An 18,114-nucleotide genomic window follows, 5' to 3' on the forward strand; every position below is an offset into this window, starting at 1 on the left:
TTGCCATTCGCCATGCTTGCTGAGGCTGGGAGTTGTAGTTCAGAAACATCTGGACAGCCAAAGGTTCCCCACACCTGGTCTGGGGAATGCTGGGAAGCTTGTTTATGTTGTTAGTTTTACCCTACCTTCAAGATGTCAAGGACAATATATATGGTTCTCCAATGCCCATGTTTTCTGAACAACAACCCTATGAAGAAGGTCAAGATATGAGAGAGAGAGAGAGAGAATGGCCCAAAGAAGTTTTGTACCTGGGTGGGGATTTGAACCTGACTCTAACCACTACACCACTGTTCTTCAACCTTGGGTCCCCAGATGTTGTTGGACTACAGCTCCCATCATCCTTATCCATTGGCTAAGCTGGCTGGGGTTGATGGGACTTGTAGTCTGACAACATATGGGGTTGAAGATGAATGCACTATGCCACATTGGCTTGAAAGGTTATTATGAACAACCCAGAGAACCTGTCATGGTGGGCAAGTATCTCTGAAAGAGCTCCTGACCTTTCCCTGCAATGAACAGAAAGAGGGGAGTGTTGGTTGTGTTCTAGAACTGGGGGTGTAGTCATCCGGAGTCCAGGAGAGTCTTAGATACCTTACTTTTCAGGAGTCAGGTCTCAGCAGGGTCTCCAGCTTCCCGTGAGCCAATCAGCATGCAAAGGGAGTGTCTTGAGCCCACTGGGAAGAATCCCGATAAGTGTCAATTGCAAGCAAGCATTTATTAGTTCCCACTTCAAAAAGCCAAGACAAGCTGTGGAGAGTGAGAATCCTGTAACTGCAGAAGAAGAGACAGCGAATCCTGATGATAGCATCCCATCTCCATCATCAAGAAGTTTCTCAGCAGCAGGAGATAACTGTGCAGACACCGAATTCAGTAATTCAAGCAATATCTCTGACAGTGAGAAAGGACAATCAAATGGTGACAGTGATAGAGAAGCAGAAAATGGGGTTCAAACCTGGTTGGATTAGTCTATAATCTTTGAAGGTTGTATAAAGGGGCATGACTGTGACTCTGATGAAGGGACCCTGCACTTCTGAATTTGCCACTACACTACACTCTACAACTGCGGTGAGAAACCTAGGCCCCGGGGGCCAGATGCAGCCCTCTATCTGGCCCTCAGGACTCTCTGCAGGCTACATCTTGTCCACAGCTACATCCCACACCGGCCTGACTTTGCACCCACCTTGAATGTTTTTGCCTGGCTGAAATGTGCCCTTGAACTCGGACAATGCCTCTTGCTTACCTGAAGAGAGAATGGGGGGGGTGCATATAGAAACGAGGCCTGAATACCAAGGTAAAAATTACTTGTATTGCTCCACCCACATTTGCCTCTGGCTCCCGCCCACCAGTGGTATGTGGAGCCCAGAAGGTTGCCCAGAAGGAATGCAGCCCTTGGTCTGAAAAAGTTTCCCCACTCCTGCCCTAGGAGACGCTCTCAGTTCTGGCAGGGGAATCCTCTGCGACACACAAGGGTTTCAGGATGGGAGGGGGGAATCCCTTGGCAATCACAGCAATGCTTGATCCACTCCCTCAAGGTAGAAAGTGTTGACATTCAGTTTTCATGCAAACCTGCCTCCCCTGCTCAAGTTCCAATATCAATCCTTAAGCTTTTAATGTGGCCTGTGCTTGTCACCTCTCTTCACACAAACCACCAGCCTGGATGCTTTTGCACTGCCGAACAAGAGACTATTCAAAACAGCTTCCTGATCACGTTTCAGGTCTTGACATGACTTTGACTGGCATGCACACACACACACGGAGGATCGTCATAAAGGGAAAGAAAAGTTTCACTAGATTTCAGATGCTAATCATTCCAGTTCTTTTTTTTTTAAAGGGTTATTAGAACACCAACTTTAACAAGCGGCTGACACAGAGAGGTAACTGTGGGAAGCTGATGCTCCCTTTACAAGCCAGGCTGGCTTTACTCTGTACAATGGTCACCAATGCGGCATCCATAGGTGCAAATGCACCTGCAAAGGCCTTGCCTAGTGCTGCAAGGGACCACTGCCTTGCCTCTTCCCCTGGTGAAATTAGGCTTTTTTTCTAAGCCTAATTGTGGTGCCAGCAGCCCTGTGGCCAGCCTTCCTTGTCAGGTGGGGCAGCCACAATTGTAGGTGGGGCATTTGGGGGGGACAAAAGCCTTGTGCCAGCCAATCCCCTGCCCCTCACTGGGGAAGAGGACATGAGGGCCAGGCCAGGAGAAGGGAAAGGCATGACCTTCCCCCTCACTCCTCTTCCATCCAGAGAGTGTGTTAACTTACATGAATGCAGTTTAATCTGCTGAACTGTCTCGCCATTTTTTGAGAGATCCCCAGGAATACAAGACTCAAAAGCTTGACTTTGCCTATAGCTACAGTTCCCTCTCATCTGTAGTCTGTCCCTGTGTTCTTCTGATTCTTCATGAACTGAACTACTTTGGTAATGACAGTGAGCTCCTGATCTTGGCTTTGATGCTGCATTAGGTATCTCAGTTTTAGATTCCACCTGAAAAACAAATTTGGCCATACTACAACTTTAGGAAAGGGCGGAGAGAAAATAAATATAGGGTATGTTTGTTAACTCCTCCTTGAGAGTTACTCCTTCTAGTCTTGTTCTTGGCCTTTAGATTTTCCTTCCTGTTGGATAATCAAGGGAAACCTTTTTAACTGGCTGCTATATAAAGGACTAGCTAAGCAATTGGAAACTAATTGTGGAAAGTAATTGGATTTTTTTTTTACTGGTTGCTGGGTTGGTTTTACTGTCCAGAAACCCTGACAAGGCCTTGTGTTGAGCTGCACATAATGGGAAAATCAGAAATTAGGCCTGAGTTACAGCCGAGGTTTCCAGCCAGCCAGGTATGGCTGTTTTCATCCTTTGCCATCAGGTAAACAAGAAAAAGATGAAAAAATAGTCACTATGATTGGGACTATAGTAAGTGCTCTAAAAGAGTAAAGGATAGCCATTTTTTTCAGATCACTTTGTTATCTCTTCATTTCACCCTTGAGTAATAAGCACCCAATCCTTCTCTACTTCTTACTGCAGGCAAACAAACATGCATTTTTATTGCTGGCTGGGTAGACAACACAACTGAAAATGAAAAGCAGAGCAAAGGAAAGCCTAAGGAATGGAGTCCATCTCTAGCCCATAATACAAAGTTCTAATATTTAACTCTTCAAGGATCATTTAAATAATTGTAGGGTGATTGTGACCATGAAAAATCCTTGTATGTATGTATGTATGGCTGTGGGGAGATAGCAAATACAGGTGGAGCTAGGGGATGGCAAGTGGAGTGAGTAGGTGGATAAAGCACCACTAGTAGTAGTAGTAGTTTTAGCAGTAGTAATCATTATCATTATCTGTTTGATACTGAGTGGTAAACCCCATGTTTTGCATGTAGCAGGTCCCCGTGATCTCCAGGTAGGGCTGGGAGTGTCTCCTGTCTGAAACTAAGGATGGAAACATCTGTCAATTTCTGTTCTCTCTGTTTCTCATTTTTTCCAATCTTAAATTCAGTTCTCCACGTTTCTGCAGCAATTTGTTTGTTTTTTAAAAAAAATAAAAATTCTTCAGCATTTTCCTGTGAATTTATCCTAATAAATAAATTTTTGTACGTAGTTTTGGCTAATGTACATATTTTTGCAAGCAATTTATCTTAATACAATGAATTTTGTACATTATTTTCACCAATATATTCATTTTGTGCACACTTGCCTCTGATACATGCCTTTTTGTAAACCTTGCTTGGTTGGAGAACTGCATCTCAAAATCCAGATAAGTGCACGTTTTGAGGGAGGGCTGTGTCTCCGTTCTCAGATTGTTTTGGGAAGTGCACATTTGATCAATTCGGCTTTACATGCGAACCAAATTGAGTTTGTGAAGTTCATCACAAAAGAAAGTAGTAATCATCACAATTTTCTCTTTGATACTGAGTCGTAGACTCGATGTTTTGCCAGCAGTAGGTTCCCAGGACCTCCAGGTAGGGCTGGGAATGCCCCTGCCTGAAATCCTGGAGAACTGCTGCCTGTAATGTGGACAAAACGGAATGAGATGGACCGACGGTCTGACTCTGTAAAAGGTAGCTTCCCATGTTCTTGTGCTAACTGGGGAAGAAAGAGGAAGGAAAAGGAAAGGAAAGGGACTCAGAACAAAGGGTTATGAAAACAATTAAGAAGTTACAGTCCTGCCTCGCTTGATCTAGCAGTGCTTCTTCTTAGTCCTATTTATAGGGATGTGTGTGGTTGGTTGTTGTTACTCAGCCTCAAATGAGACATGACATTAATCACGTGTTTGGATTTCTTCTCCTCCTCCCCCATGTTCTCTCCCTCTCTTTCTCTTTTACTTAAAGCCTAGTCTGCAGTCTCTAATGGGAGACTGATCTGGGAGGGGGGGTAGGGGGAAGGAGCAGCTTAACCCTTTCCTCCCCACCTCTTTTCTCCCTTCACATTTGTCATCGTTCTTGCTGCTTGTACCTAGGCAGGGGGGAACGAAATGTGCTTCCCTCCCTCCCCCACTGGGTCAACAAGTAATTTGAGAGATTGGAGCTGGAAAATCACCAGAGAGAAAGGAGTTAAGACCTCCCACTCCACCAAAAGATGGGGGTCGGAGAATGCATGGGAAAGTGTGGAATAACATTTGCTTTGTTCCAGAACCCTGCATAATCTCACAGGATGCCTCCATGAGTTCAGAAGGCTCCCCACTTTAGGCAAGTTGCTCACCATCGGTCGGAGGGCGACGAGGATGGCCTGGGGACCAAGCCTGGCATGTGTGCCTTTCCTCTCTCCACTTGCATGTATGTTTTTCACATGAGCGGAATGCTCAGGTAGAGCTGAGGTTAGCAGTCAAGCCCAGACACCTGACTGACACCTCCACAACATGCACATCTCATTAGGAGAAAGAGCTGAGCCGTCTCCTTGCTATTTTGGGACTGGGAGGCCGGAGGCGGATGTCGCACTGAGTTCACAGCATCTTTCCGTGAGGCCTGTCTACAGGGTAGCGAGGACCTTCAGTCTCGGGACATGAAAAGGGAAGTGGGCACGGAGCAGCTTCCTGAATTGCGAAGGTTTCACACAGTGTGATGGAGCAACCAGGCTTCCCTTTTCTTTACCTGGCAAGTTAGCAGAACCACAGGGAAAGTTAGAGAAAATGTTATTGTGCGCCTACAGGAATGTAAATCTTCCAGAAAAAAACAGTCTTGGGGTCAAGCTTTGCACGCATACCAGTGTCTCCCTGGTGCTTGGCCCCAGGCCTTGCTTTCCAGGCCAGGACAAGCCTTGAAATAGGTATGGGTGAGAAATTCGATTCAGGTTGCATTTAAAGCCGAATCGATCAGATTTGCACTTTCCAAAACAGTATGAGAAGCGAAGCACAGCCCTCCTTTGAAATTCACTCTTATCTGAATTTTGCAATGCAGTTCGCCAGCCAAACAAAAATGCATATATTAGGGGAAAGTGTGCATAGAAATGAATATATGGGCACAAAGACATCCAAAAATACATTATATAAACAGAAATTGCTTGCAACAATGTGTACAGTAGCCCAAAGTGCCTACAAAAATGTGATTATTAGGAGAAATTTGCACTATAATGCTGGAGAACTTTTAGGAGGATTTTTTTAAAAAAGAACAACAACACCACAAATTGCTGCAGAAATATGGGCAACTCAATTTAGGATTGGAAAATGAGAAACTGTGAGAACTGACAGATCTTTCCATTTCTACCCTGAAATGAGAAAGTGAAATGAGGGGCCTTCCTGTCCTCACCGGCTGCCTACAACCTGCCTCCATGCAGGATGAGGACTTAGGGTTTGCAGGTGGACTTAAATGCAGAGCACCTCTTGTTTTGGTGTGTCATTAAGTGCCGCAATTTCCCAGCAAGCTTCAGTTGTTCTGGAACACTGTGAGTCTAAAAGTGTCCACAAAAGACAAATGCATGCTGGGAATCGTCTCTCCACAGAGCTATCCTAAAGCAGGGCATGCTGGGAATTTTCATACAGGCCCTGGTAGAGCAATGCATTTTGAGTATTCTCTCTGCATGAGTAGCGGCTAAAGAGCATTTGTTCCAGGCATCTGGCACCGGTTGTTGCCCTTCTTCCAGTGGGGCCATTTAAAGAGCAGTATCTGGTGCTGCATGAGCACGAGAAAAGAAATGGTCAAGTGCTGGAAGCTTTGACCCCAGTTTACTGTCACACACTTGTCATGTGTCAAGACAGATGAATTAACACAGTCTGGATCTGTGCCGAAGCAGACATCTGGTTTCTTCATTATGATTGATGGTCTGCTGCTGAGCCTGTCTTTGAAGATCTGAGTACAATTTTCAGAGAGCACCATGAACTCCTTGAGACTGCGTCAAGTTCCCAGGTCACAGCACTGGTGCCCCTCGTCCAATATTGTCGGGCAGCTGCTCCCCAGCGTCTCAGGCAGAGGAAGATCCTCTGATCCTCCCAGCTGAAGGCAGTGCAAGCCCTACCATTAGGCAGAGGAGACGTCAGGCAACGGTTGTCGGAAGGCAGGAGCAACAGTGAAGTGTTGGAGGACAGAGCTGTCACTTGATTTGCCCAGCACTCTCTAAGCTAGCCAGTGGAGACTGGTCCATTAAGGCAAGTGGGACTCTGCCATACCTTCCTCACACTGCCTTCACCCACCCCTCACCTGTCTGCCTTCTTACTTACCACCACTTCAGGCAGTGGCAGAACTGCCAGCTTCCTCTTCTTTAGTCCAAGTGTTGCCCTTGTAGAACACAGCAGGGAGGAGGATGGGGGAAACTTCGACTGAGCTGGCTCTACCTCTGATTGACTCAGGCTCCGGCTACTGTTTGGGCTACCTGCATTCCACCCCATCAGTCTCGACGGGCACCAGCCACCACTGAAGGGAGCCTGTGATCCTCCAGCACAGTGGAGGATGATGCCCTCTTGCTGGTGTTGAAGAATGATTTCATTGCCAGTCCAGTCAGTTTCTGAACATGGAATGGACAGGGTGCTATCTTGCCCTTTCCCCAGGCAGCAAAATGTCTTGAGTCAGCTCTTTGGAGATGTCAGGGGCTGAACTTGGGTGGAACACAAAAGATGTGCTCGACCACTGAGCTATAATCCTTCCCCTTAGACACCATATGAGTAGCCAGCACAGTGCTAGCGCAGTGCCTATCAGATAATGCTGGACTCCAGTTTCCGTTATCCCTGACCCTTGGCCATGCCAGCTAAGACTTATGGGAGTTGGAGTCCAACAGTGTTTGGAGGGCAGCAAGTTGGCTACCCCTGGCTTAAGGCATAGATAGAGTTACCCACGGCTTTCCAGATGTTGTTGGGCTACAGCACCCATCTTCCTTGACCATTGGCCATGCTGGTTGTGGCTGATGGGAATTGGAGTCCAACAACATTTGGAGGGCCACATGTTCCCGACACCTGTCTTAAGGCCGAGTTCACACATGTATGTACATCAACTTGGTTTCTTTTTTCTTGATTATAGCCACAGCTGCCTACACGTGTGAAACTGACTCAACTGAAAAGCATTTTTATGGCAATTTGAACGTTTTGCCTGTGCTGTGATTGTCCCAATTCATTCAAATAATAATTTGAGGGTTCAGTCATCATGAGGCAAACCTACATGTGTGAGAACCGGATCAGTCCTATGAGGATGCCGTATTCAGCACTGGTATCATCTACCCTGATTGGTGAGAGCCAGTGTGGTGTAGTGGTTAAAGTGTTGGACTATGACCTGGAAGACCAGGGTTCGAATCCCCACACAGCCATGAAGCTCACTGGGTGACCTTGGGCCAGTCACGGCCTCTCAGCCTCAGAGGGAGGTGATGGTAAACCCCCTCTGAATACTGCTTACCATGAAAACCCTATTCAAAGGGTCGCCCATAAGTCAGAATCAACTTGAAGGCAGTCCATTTCCATTTTACCCTGATTGGTAACAGCCCTACAGGTCTCTGAGAGGGGTTCTTTCCCAGCCCTGTGTGGAGATGTACCTGGGGCCTCCTGCAGGCCACATTTGTGCTCTACCACAAAGTCCTTATCAGTCCTCTGAAGGCTGATTGCACATGCAATGGCCAAAATATGGAGGCTGCTTTAAACACCACCATGTGACAACTGTCACCCCATGGGTATGGGGAAGACTGTGTACACACAGCCATACACTAGCCGGGTTTTTCTGTGCAACACTGCAGATGCTTCCTGAGAAGATCAGTGAGCCATGTGGAGAAAATCACTCAGTCCATGAACAGTTCCTTGTGTTGAGACTGCTGCTGCCATGAGGAGTGATTTAAAAATAGCATCCATGCAGTGGCTATGAATGTAGTAAGAAGCTCATAAACAGGACTGTGTGCACATCAGAGGCTCTGGGGATTGAACCAAGAAGATTATGGCTTTAGGCTGGGATCTTGACTACTAAGGTGCTTGACTTTGTGCAGACTTAGGGTTCCGATTCTTTATCAGGCACAAAAGGAAACAAGGTTGTGCAGCATCAGTCCCTACGATTGGTAGATAGTATGGAGGCTTTGGATTGGTCAGGCTTTGTGTAAATCCTAGGAATGTGGATTGACAGAGCAAATATTTTTACCTGTTGCAACGTATCGGTCAGCGAATCAGCTGCGGGGGCTTAATCTAGATCTGGAGTTTGGTACAGCTGATCATAGCATCTGCTTTGTATGCAGAAGGTCCCAGGTTCAATCCCCGGCATCTCCAAATCAGACTGGGGAAGACCCTCCTGCCGGAAACCCTGGAGAGCCTCTGCCAGACGGTGTAGGCAATACTGCGTTGGATGGACCAAGGATGTGACTCAGTGAAAGGCATCTTCTTATGTTCCTACCATCGCCCTGATCTAGCTCAAAATAAAAAAGGGTACATGCTGCAATTATTTGGTCCATAAGGAAACAACAAGGTAATACCTTTATTAGGCCCAACCAAAATGTCACAAAATGGGGGCAATCTTCTGAGTTCTTCAGAACTCTTTGCCAGTCATGATGTTACCCAAAGCAGAAAGTGGTTGGACAAGGAAATACAGTAAGCAAAACTGTAGAAAAACGTAGACTGCCATCTCCGTATTAGACAGTCTTCATCTTCGACTCAATCTGTGAGCAGCCCTCATGGCTGTGGCTTTCACGTGCAGCCAAACTATCAGTGCTCACGCAAACAGGAAAAAGGAGCCCTTATGTAGTGTGACTTCCTGTTTAAATTAAATGCATTGTCGGGCAAACTAGATAACGACTCCTGTTGTGAGAACTGTCTAAATGAGGCTTTTTTTGGATTTTGTCCTGATCTGTGTTATGCCTGTCAGTTTATTTCAAAAGCTGTAGTACTTGAAATGATTTCTGTGCATGACACGTGCCTTTAAATACATTTTAAAATCAAAATGTTAACATAAAATTAATCAACCCTCTAACAGACAGCTCAAGTACACTGGTCCCAATGCATCTATCATGTATTGGAACAACAACATCCAATCTTCCTTAAAATTTCCCCATAACTCTATTGCGCCAAACCAATACATGAAAGACTCCATTTTTCAATAGATTATCAATGTTCTCCCTTCCCTTGTCACCTTGGTTAATTTAACCACGTAAACCAGGTCCTGCACCAACCTTTGCCAATCTGATGTCCTCCGGATGTTTTGGACTTCGCCTCCTGCCAGCTGGCTAGGGATGATGGGAGTTGTGGTCCAAAACAACAGGACAACACCCGGCTGGTAAAGGCTGTCCTGCACTCTTGCAATCCAGTCATTGAACATAGGGAAACTATTTTCCTGCAGTTATAAGTTATTCTGATATATGTCGCTGTTAATAAATGAGTTATCATTTTGATGTCTTCTGTGGGAACCTTCTTTTTTATTTTTTACATAGCTGAATGATATCGGGCAAATCAGCCCAGTCAGGCAGGCAAAGAGATCGTAGACCTGTGCAGGCATTTGCTTCAAATGCGGAAATAAGAACATTTGTGTATTTGTAACGCCTATTCATTGCTCATACCAAGCATTAATTCCACAGTGCAGCCACACACACAGACACACACACACACTCCTGTTCTGCTTCTTCAACAGCTTGCCCTATGTTGTTTCTTATTTTTAGTAAAGTGACCATCAGCGTTTCTTTATCTTTCTTTGGAAAATTGGTAAGCAGTATTCAGAGGGGGTATACCATTTCCTCCCTCTGAGGCTAGTCCTCCCCAACTGGCCAGGGCCTGCTCAGCTTGCCACAGCTGCACAAGCCAGCCCCTGCCTTGTCCGCAACTGCCAGCTGGGGGGCAACTGGGCTCCTTAGGACTATGCAGCTTGCCCACGGCTGCACAGGTGGCAGGGCACGTAACCCCTGAGCCACTCACTGTGGGGGTGATCTTTAGCTGGCCCTTGACACCCAGGAGACACGAGCGGCCTCACAGACTCTGAACTCCCAGCCAGGCTCTCCTCCTCACTGTGCTATATAAGGAGGCTTAAACAGACAGCTTTGTCTCATTGGGAATCTGATTGTCCATATAGAATATATGCAATGCATACAGCAATTTTTGCTGACTGAACTGGTGGTTATGAGAAGGGGTGAAACAGAAGTAAATGCATGGGCATGCCTCTGTGCACTGATTTTTGGCATGTGCGCTAGCATTCAGATGCACCCCCCTCCTCAAATATTTATCACCTAGAGCAGGGCAGGGATGGAGAACCTGTGATACTTCAAATGTTGTTGGACTCCCAACTTCCATCATACCCAGTCAGCATGGCTAAAACATTGTCAGGGCAGATGGGAATTGTGGTCCAATACAGTAGAGGCTGGCCCATTGGGGCTAGTGAGGCAGTGCCCCACCAACCTCAGTTTGAACCTCAGCCAGATTGCATTTGCCTGTCTTCTTACTTATAACCAGGCCAGGGGGTGGCCCTGGCTGTCAGCTGCCTCCTCATCCTTAGTCTCAGTGTTGCCCTTGTACCACTCAGCAGGGTGGAGGAGGTTGGGGACAAAACTGGAATGAGTTGGCTCTGCCTCTCATTGGCTCTTGCTTCACCTACTGTTGGGCTCCCTGCCTTCCGCCCCACCAGTACCCACGGGCATCAGCCACCACTGGTCCAGCAATGTTTGGAGGACCACAAGCTTCCAATCTCTGGTTTAGAGACCGGCTGCAGGGGGGGGGGGAGGCAATTGTAAAGTGAAGCATTCCAGTTGTTTTTAAGCAAAATGTCCATAAGGCATGCCCAGCATCACCCCCAAAAGGTGAAATAAGGAAAAACAGGAACACTATTTTACCAGGGACAGGCATCAGAAAATAGGGGCTGCCTCCGATGAATAGAGACATCAGAAGTAATGTGGGCAAGGCGTGGGGTTATCTCATGTAAACCGCCCAGAGAGCTTTGGCTATGGGGCGGTATATAAATGTAATAATTAAATAAATAAATTCCATAGCTAATAGAAGGTAGGGATTTTTTTTAAAAAAATGGTTTAATAAAAAGACCACAGAATAAATCGAGCAAATGTGCTTGATTTGAGTAATGTATTCGGGTTGCAGAAACCAGCTTTTTCTTGTTGCAGAACCTGGCTGCATTTTAGCATGGAGAGTATAGCCGGCCTCTTATCCACTCTGCATGAGCACTCTTCAGTACAAAAAGAACAGTTCAGTCCCACGGGAAGGAATTCCTCTTGAAGACATGCATCTGGTGAATTCTCCCTGCCCCATGAATTAGTACACCCCGCTGCTCTCTAGTGACATTTTAAAAATGAATGGCTCGCCCTGTTTCTTCAGAACTGTTGATTCCAGGACCTTTGCACTCTCTCAAGTGGTCCCTGCAGCTTGCCCAGCCGGAAAAGCCTCCCAAACCCATGCAGGCCCCCGCAGTTCCCGCTCTTCCACGCAAAACGAAGTAACCATCTCACCAAGTTCCTCTTTTTGTCAGGAGCTAATCTTCATCTTGGCCGGAGACCAAGATCTTAGCCAGGCGAGGGAGGCAGGCAGGCGGCAACCAAGAAACGCCAGTTTCCTGTAAAAGGACTTCAGTGAAAGACAAGGAAAGACCTGACTCCTGAATCTTCCGACAGGTAATGGTGAAGTCCTCCGGCCCAGGACGCTTCACCTTCTTTGATGTTGGGTTGTCCCATTAGCACGCAATGGCCGTTTTTGTCTCTGTGGCTGTCCTGGGTGCTTTGGGATTTCGAAATGAGAGGAATGTGCTGTTGTCCATTTGGTGAGGTTGCTTCTTCCCCGCATGTATCGCCCTTTGGTTGTGGTCTGTGGCACCCAAGATTGCGCACTGTCTGCATTGTGGTTTGCATTGCGACGTGTGTCTTTGTTGCGTCTGGGTTTGTGCCTGCATGATTGAGGTGTGTGGCCTTAGTGGTGTGCTCAGATTGGAGTGTGTGTCTCTCGGTTTCCCTCTATGTGATTTGTACTCTGGTGTAAAGAAACTGCATAGCTCACCTCAGTGGCAGCCACAAACTGCATACACATCATGCATTTAAAGCACATCTCCCTGCCAAAGAATCCTGGGAACTGTAGTTTACCTCTCACAGAGCTACAATTCCCGGAACCCTTAACAAAGGGCAGCTCCCAAGATTCTTGGGGGAGGATGTGCTTTGATTGTGCTTTAAATATTGTGCTTTAATTGTATACTGAGGCACACTCCTTTTTTCTGGGAAAAGAAGTGGAGACACACTTTCACTCTTATACTCCAAAACACAGCCAGTCTTACCATTAGGCAGGGTCAGGCTACCACTTTTTCTCCTGAGACCTTATTTATTTTATTTATTTTATTTTATTACATTTTTAGACCGCCCTATAGCAATAAGCTCCCAGGGCGGTGTACAGCCATTTCCTTCTGTTATCATATAGAATCTCCTGGGTTCCCCTAAACTAGTCTGCTCATTCATGCTCAAACTAGTCTGGATCATGCTACACCGTCACTAATGTTGTAATTGGCTTCCGTATGTGGTGTAGTGGTTAAGGTGTTGGACTATGACCTGGGAAACCAGGGTTCAAATCCCCACATAGCCATGAAGCTCACTGGGTGACCTTGGGCCAGTCACTGCCTCTCAGCCTTGTGAAAACCCTGTTCATAGGGTTGCCATAAGTCAGAATCAACTTGAAGGCAGTACATTTACATTTATGTGGAATAGGGACCTCAAAGGTCATTATTCATACTAATGTGGGAAATCCACTGTGACTGCACCCCTGATAGGTGGCCATCCAGCCTCTGCCTGAAAACCTCTAATGGAGGTTCTGCAGTCTGTTCTGCGGTCATACAGCTAGTACAATCAAGGACTACTTCCCAGTGTTTCATAAAAAAAAGTTTCTTGTATTTAAACCTGCTGCCTCAGGTCCTGCCCTCTAGAGCAACAGAAAACAAATAAGTGCCATTATCTATGTGATAACCTTTTTGGATATTTGAAGGTGGCCATCATATCCCCTTTTAATTCTCTCTTCTCCATGCCCACCGCCTTCAACCTTTCCTCACAGGACTTGGTTTCTTCCCCCCGCCCCATTTTTTTGACTGGAGAGCCCATGTCCTGTATTTCTGTGTGAGTTGCTGATTGGAAGGGGACAAGCCTAGAATAGAGATCCATGCAGGGACACAACAGGCAGCCTCCTTTACAGGGGGGTAATTCTGGTGCTTCTGTGCATTGGGATTGTCTGAGGGCTGCAATGCAGAGACAGGACAGGATGAATGCAACCCCCGTTAGAGGCTCATCGGGAAGAGGCAAGCCCAGAGCCGTGACTCAGGCAAAGATGCAATGGGCAGCCTCCTCTTTGTCAATGGGTACTTTGGGCTCTCAGGAGCCTATCATTATTTAATCCACTTGTTTCTCAGTCACTTGCATCTCTACCTGGCCCTTGGGACTCTCCCCAAGTCATGCTATGGGGAGGCTCTGGGGTTCTTCGGGGCATGGTTCTGTCACCAGTGCTACTTAACATCTATATGATGGAATTTTTTGAGCACGGTGCCCTCAGTATGCCAGTGAGACTCTGCTCTATTTCTCCATAACATCAGAACCAGGAGAATCTGCACAAGCCCTGGACTAGTCTTTCAATGCAGTGTTAGACTGGATGAGGGCCAATGAACTAGTTTGACTCCTGGGAAGACGGATGCTCTGTGGGTAGGTGGTTCCCGTGTCCAGAAGACAGGACAGTTACCTGTTCTGGATGGGGTTGCACTCCTTCTGCAGGAGCAGGTACATAGTTTTGGGGTACTCCTGGATACATCTTGGTCATTAGGGGTCCACGTGACCTCTGTAGCTAGGAGTGCCTTTCACCAGCTTCGCCTGGTTCACCAGCTATGGCTGTTTCTGGCTTGGGATAACTTGGCCATTGTGGTCCACATGTTTGTAAACTGGAGACTGGATTACTGCAATACACTCTTATGTGGGGCTGCCTTTGGGCCTAGTCTGGAAGCTCCAAATAATGTAGAATGTAGTGGCTAGACTACTGATGGGGGCAGATGGCTGACAGCATGTGACACCTCTGTTAAAAAGTCTACACTGGCTACCCATATGCTGCTTGAACAAACTTTGGTCCAGGATACCTTAGCCTTTATATCCCAGCTTGATCACCGAGATCATCTGGAGGAGTACTCTTGGTTGTGTCTACTCCCATCCCCCATGTTACAGAGGCCCAGCTGGCCTCAGGCAGAAGTCAGGCATTTAGTATTGCTGGCCCCATGCTGTGGAAAACTCTTTCAGCAGAGATTCAGCAGGTATCCTCACTTTGTGTTTACAGGCACCTTTGATCATAAGAACATAAAAGAGCCTCCTGGATCAGGCGGAGGGACCATCTAGTCCAGCATCCTGTTCTCTGGGATGCCTCTGGGATGCCCACAAGCAGTGCCCGACTGCCACAGCACTCTCCCCGCGTGCAATTCCCAGCAGCCGGTATTCAGAAGCACATTGCCTCTGACAGTAGGGGTAGAACATAGCCATGGTGGCTAGTAGCTATTGAAAGCCTCATCCTCCATGAATTTGTCTAATCCCCTTTTAAAGCCATCCACGTTAGTGGCCATCACATAAGAGCCTGGCTACTGGATCAAGCCAGTGGCCCATCTAGTACAGCATCCTGTTTTCACAGCGGACAACCCAATGGGAAGTCTGCAAGTAGGACCTTCTTATACCAGCAGGCCTCTGCAGTTCTTTAAATCTTGCTTGAATAGCCAGTCATTTTAATGATTGTTTTCTACTGCTTGTAATGGCAGTACAATTTTCATACTGCGGTACGCAGCCCTGATATTTTATGAGGGCAATATATAAATACTTTTATAAATAATCAATAAATGCACCCTCTCCAGCCACAACCCTCACTGACTCTGCTTTGCCCTCTCCTTGAGTGCTTTTGCCTGGCTGGAAGATGTCCATGGACTCTGATATAGCCTCTTGCTTGCCTGGGTGGAGGTCAGAGGAGAGTGTAGGATGGTGTGAAGAAACAAGCCTACAAAGGGTAACATTCATATTTCCACCCACTTTTGCCTCTGGTCCTGCCCACCAATGGCAATGTGGCCCCCAGAAAATGGTCCAGGAGAAATGGCGCCCCTCAGGGTGAGAAAGGTTCCCCACCCCTGACCCAGAATTGTGGAGAATGGGCATCTTTCCTAAGAGATCCCAGCTTTATTTCAGTGCCAGAGCTGGAGGGTTAGAAATGGACTATTGGATTTTTTTTTTTACAGTAGTTGGAGTCCATTTCAGGATCCACATAGCAACCTCGGGACCATCTCACTTCTCATTTCTCTCTCTTTGCAAAGGTTCCACCATGGATGTTAACGTCACTGCCTTGTGGCCTACCAGTGCATCCTTGTTATTGTCCTCTAAAACCAAAAGTGTCGAGAGCAAAGTAATGGACATGATTCAGGTCTTCTTCTACGGCATGGTTTTCCTGCTTGGTTCTGTCGGTAATGGAGCCGTGATCTGGATCACAGCCCGCCAGGTCCTGCGTACTGTCAATTGCGTCTGGTTCTTCCACCTAGCCTTGGCCGACTTCCTGTTCTCTGTGAGCCGGATAGTGCCACTGCTGAAGAATGCTTTCTACGAAGGATGGCCCTTTGGGAGCTTCCTGTGCCGAGCCAACAGCTTCATCAAGTACCTCAACATGTTCTGCAGCGTCTTCCTCTTGGCCTCCATCAGCTTAGACCGAGCAGTCTCCGTGGCCTACCCGGTGTGGTTCAAAAACCACCGTGGACCCCGCTTGGCATGGGTGGCTGCCCTCGGGGCCTGGTCTGTAGCTACTGCCACCAGCCTCCCTTTCTACTTTTACCGTAGCGTGGTTACAGAGAAGGGTAACCGGACCAAATGCTCCCTCGCACTGGGGGACGGGGAGACAGTAAAGTTGGCCTTGTATCTCCTGAGGTTGGTTTGTGGGTTCCTGGCTCCTTTTGCCATCATTGTGGTCTGCTACGGAATCATCGCTTGGAAGCTGAGGAGACGGCAGGCCACCTTCCGCTCCAAGAAACCCTTCAAGGTCATCTTGGCCATTGTAATCACGTTCTTTCTCTGCTGGGCACCATACCATCTCTTCCTTCTACTCAAATTGGCAGGCGTGAAGGGCCAAGGGATTTCCGTGGGCCTCCCTCTCACTTCCTCACTGGCCTACCTCAATAGCTGTACTAACCCCATCCTTTACTTCTTCATGGGCCTGGACTTCCGCAGAAAGCTAAGCCATTTCAACTTCTCTGGGGCTTTCAGGAGAACCTTGCTTGAAGATAGTGGCTACTCCTTGAGAAGGCCTACCAAATACCAGAGGGAAGCAGCTTCTTCCATTGGTGTGCTGGACCACTCCACTCCGTAGGGTGCTGTAAGCAAACTCAAGGTCCTGGAGGCCAGTTGGCTTGTGAGGCCTGTGTATCACAGTTTGCTAAAATAGTATTTATCTATCACGTTGAAGGAATGTGACATTTTAGGCCAGCCACTTCTCTCCCCCAAATGTAGAGTGGGTGAAATTTGATCATGTGGTACACTGTTATGTTTTCTGAACATTATAAAACCACAGATAACTGCTGTGTTAAAAGGAGGGGGGTAAGATTTGTGGTAGATCCATTCCTTGACCCAGGGATCCATTCCTTGACCCAGGCCTGGATTTTCAGAATGTCCTGGCTAAGTGCAGACTTGACCACTCCAGGACTTATTCTAGACAGGCAGGGCAAGAGAAGATCTGAATGGAAGAATGATAATGTGCCCTATGGCTGCATGCAAGGAAGGAACTCTGGCATAAAACTCTACAGCCACATGTACGGCACACATACAGAATCCTGGAAATGGTCGTTTGGTAAGGGTGCTGGGAACTGTAGCTCTGTAAAGGGTAAACTATAGTTCCCAGTTACTTTGTGGGGAAGCCATGTGCTTTAAATATATGTTGTGTATGTAGCCTACACCTACTGAGCTCAGTATGAATCCAGATTTTTGAAGAGTCTCAGGTCTCTGAACGTAATTGGAGATGGGTGAAAATGTGTTCTCTCATTGGCTCTGAAAGGGAATGTGCCTTTGACATGCTATGCAGCAGCGGTTCCCAAATTCTTTTCTCCATGGACCACTTGAAAGTTGCTGAGGGTCTTCTTGGCGGACCACAATGATTTTTTTGCCTGTCATAGGAATTGTAACGCACTGTGCTAGACGCTGTACGATTTTTAACTGTATTTTTATTGCCTCTTTTATTTCTTATATATTATATTTTATTGTGTTACCATTTGAATTCCATAGAATCCAAACCGTCATGCCATAAAAAAATAAAAGAAGCAATTAAAATGCAATTAAAATTAAGATGAATATTTAATGGGATAGAACGCTCTCTCTCTTCTTCAACTACAAATCCGGACACACTGCAGACCATCTGACTAGTTTGGGAACTTCTGCTATATAGCAAGTCAAACACACACACACACACACGCACACATTACAGAGGCCCATATAATTGCAAACCACAAACACGGACCATAAGCACATACACGGACCACATATCTTTTTGCTGTGGGGATGGGGAGAGAGGCTTTAAGTCTCCCCTCCAGCGATTCTGATGCTGTAAGATCACTATCCCGGTGCTGCTGACAGTGACCTCAGATGCATTTGGATCCCTGGAGAGATATGGCAACAATGCTGTCCCTGTGCTGCTAAGAGCTGCCCATGTGCCTGCAACAGCCACTCCATGGGTTGTATTCAACCTACTCAAAGTGGAGTGGACCCACTGAAATTAATCAGCCGACGT

The 18,114-nt window shown here is 46.9% G+C and overlaps 1 protein-coding gene across 1 annotated transcript; it reads left to right on the plus strand.

Annotated features, from left to right (window-relative positions):
* The first annotated feature begins 11,852 nt into the window (after positions 1 to 11,852).
* On the plus strand, positions 11,853 to 17,325 carry LOC133370612 (chemerin-like receptor 1). The gene is made up of 2 exons (XM_061597175.1): positions 11,853 to 11,981; positions 15,665 to 17,325. Exon 2 carries the CDS (start codon positions 15,673 to 15,675, stop codon positions 16,702 to 16,704), a length of 1,032 nt encoding a protein of 343 aa, XP_061453159.1. The 5' UTR covers positions 11,853 to 11,981; positions 15,665 to 15,672; the 3' UTR covers positions 16,705 to 17,325.
* The last annotated feature ends 789 nt before the right edge of the window (positions 17,326 to 18,114 follow it).

Source organism: Rhineura floridana, chromosome 15, assembly GCF_030035675.1.
Source record: "Rhineura floridana isolate rRhiFlo1 chromosome 15, rRhiFlo1.hap2, whole genome shotgun sequence".
NCBI lineage: Eukaryota > Metazoa > Chordata > Lepidosauria > Squamata > Rhineuridae > Rhineura > Rhineura floridana.

Bases quoted from the DNA above. Each gene is read 5' to 3' on its own strand.
- LOC133370612 (XM_061597175.1), top strand. From the start codon at position 15,673: ATGGATGTTAACGTCACTGCCTTGTGGCCTACCAGTGCATCCTTGTTA.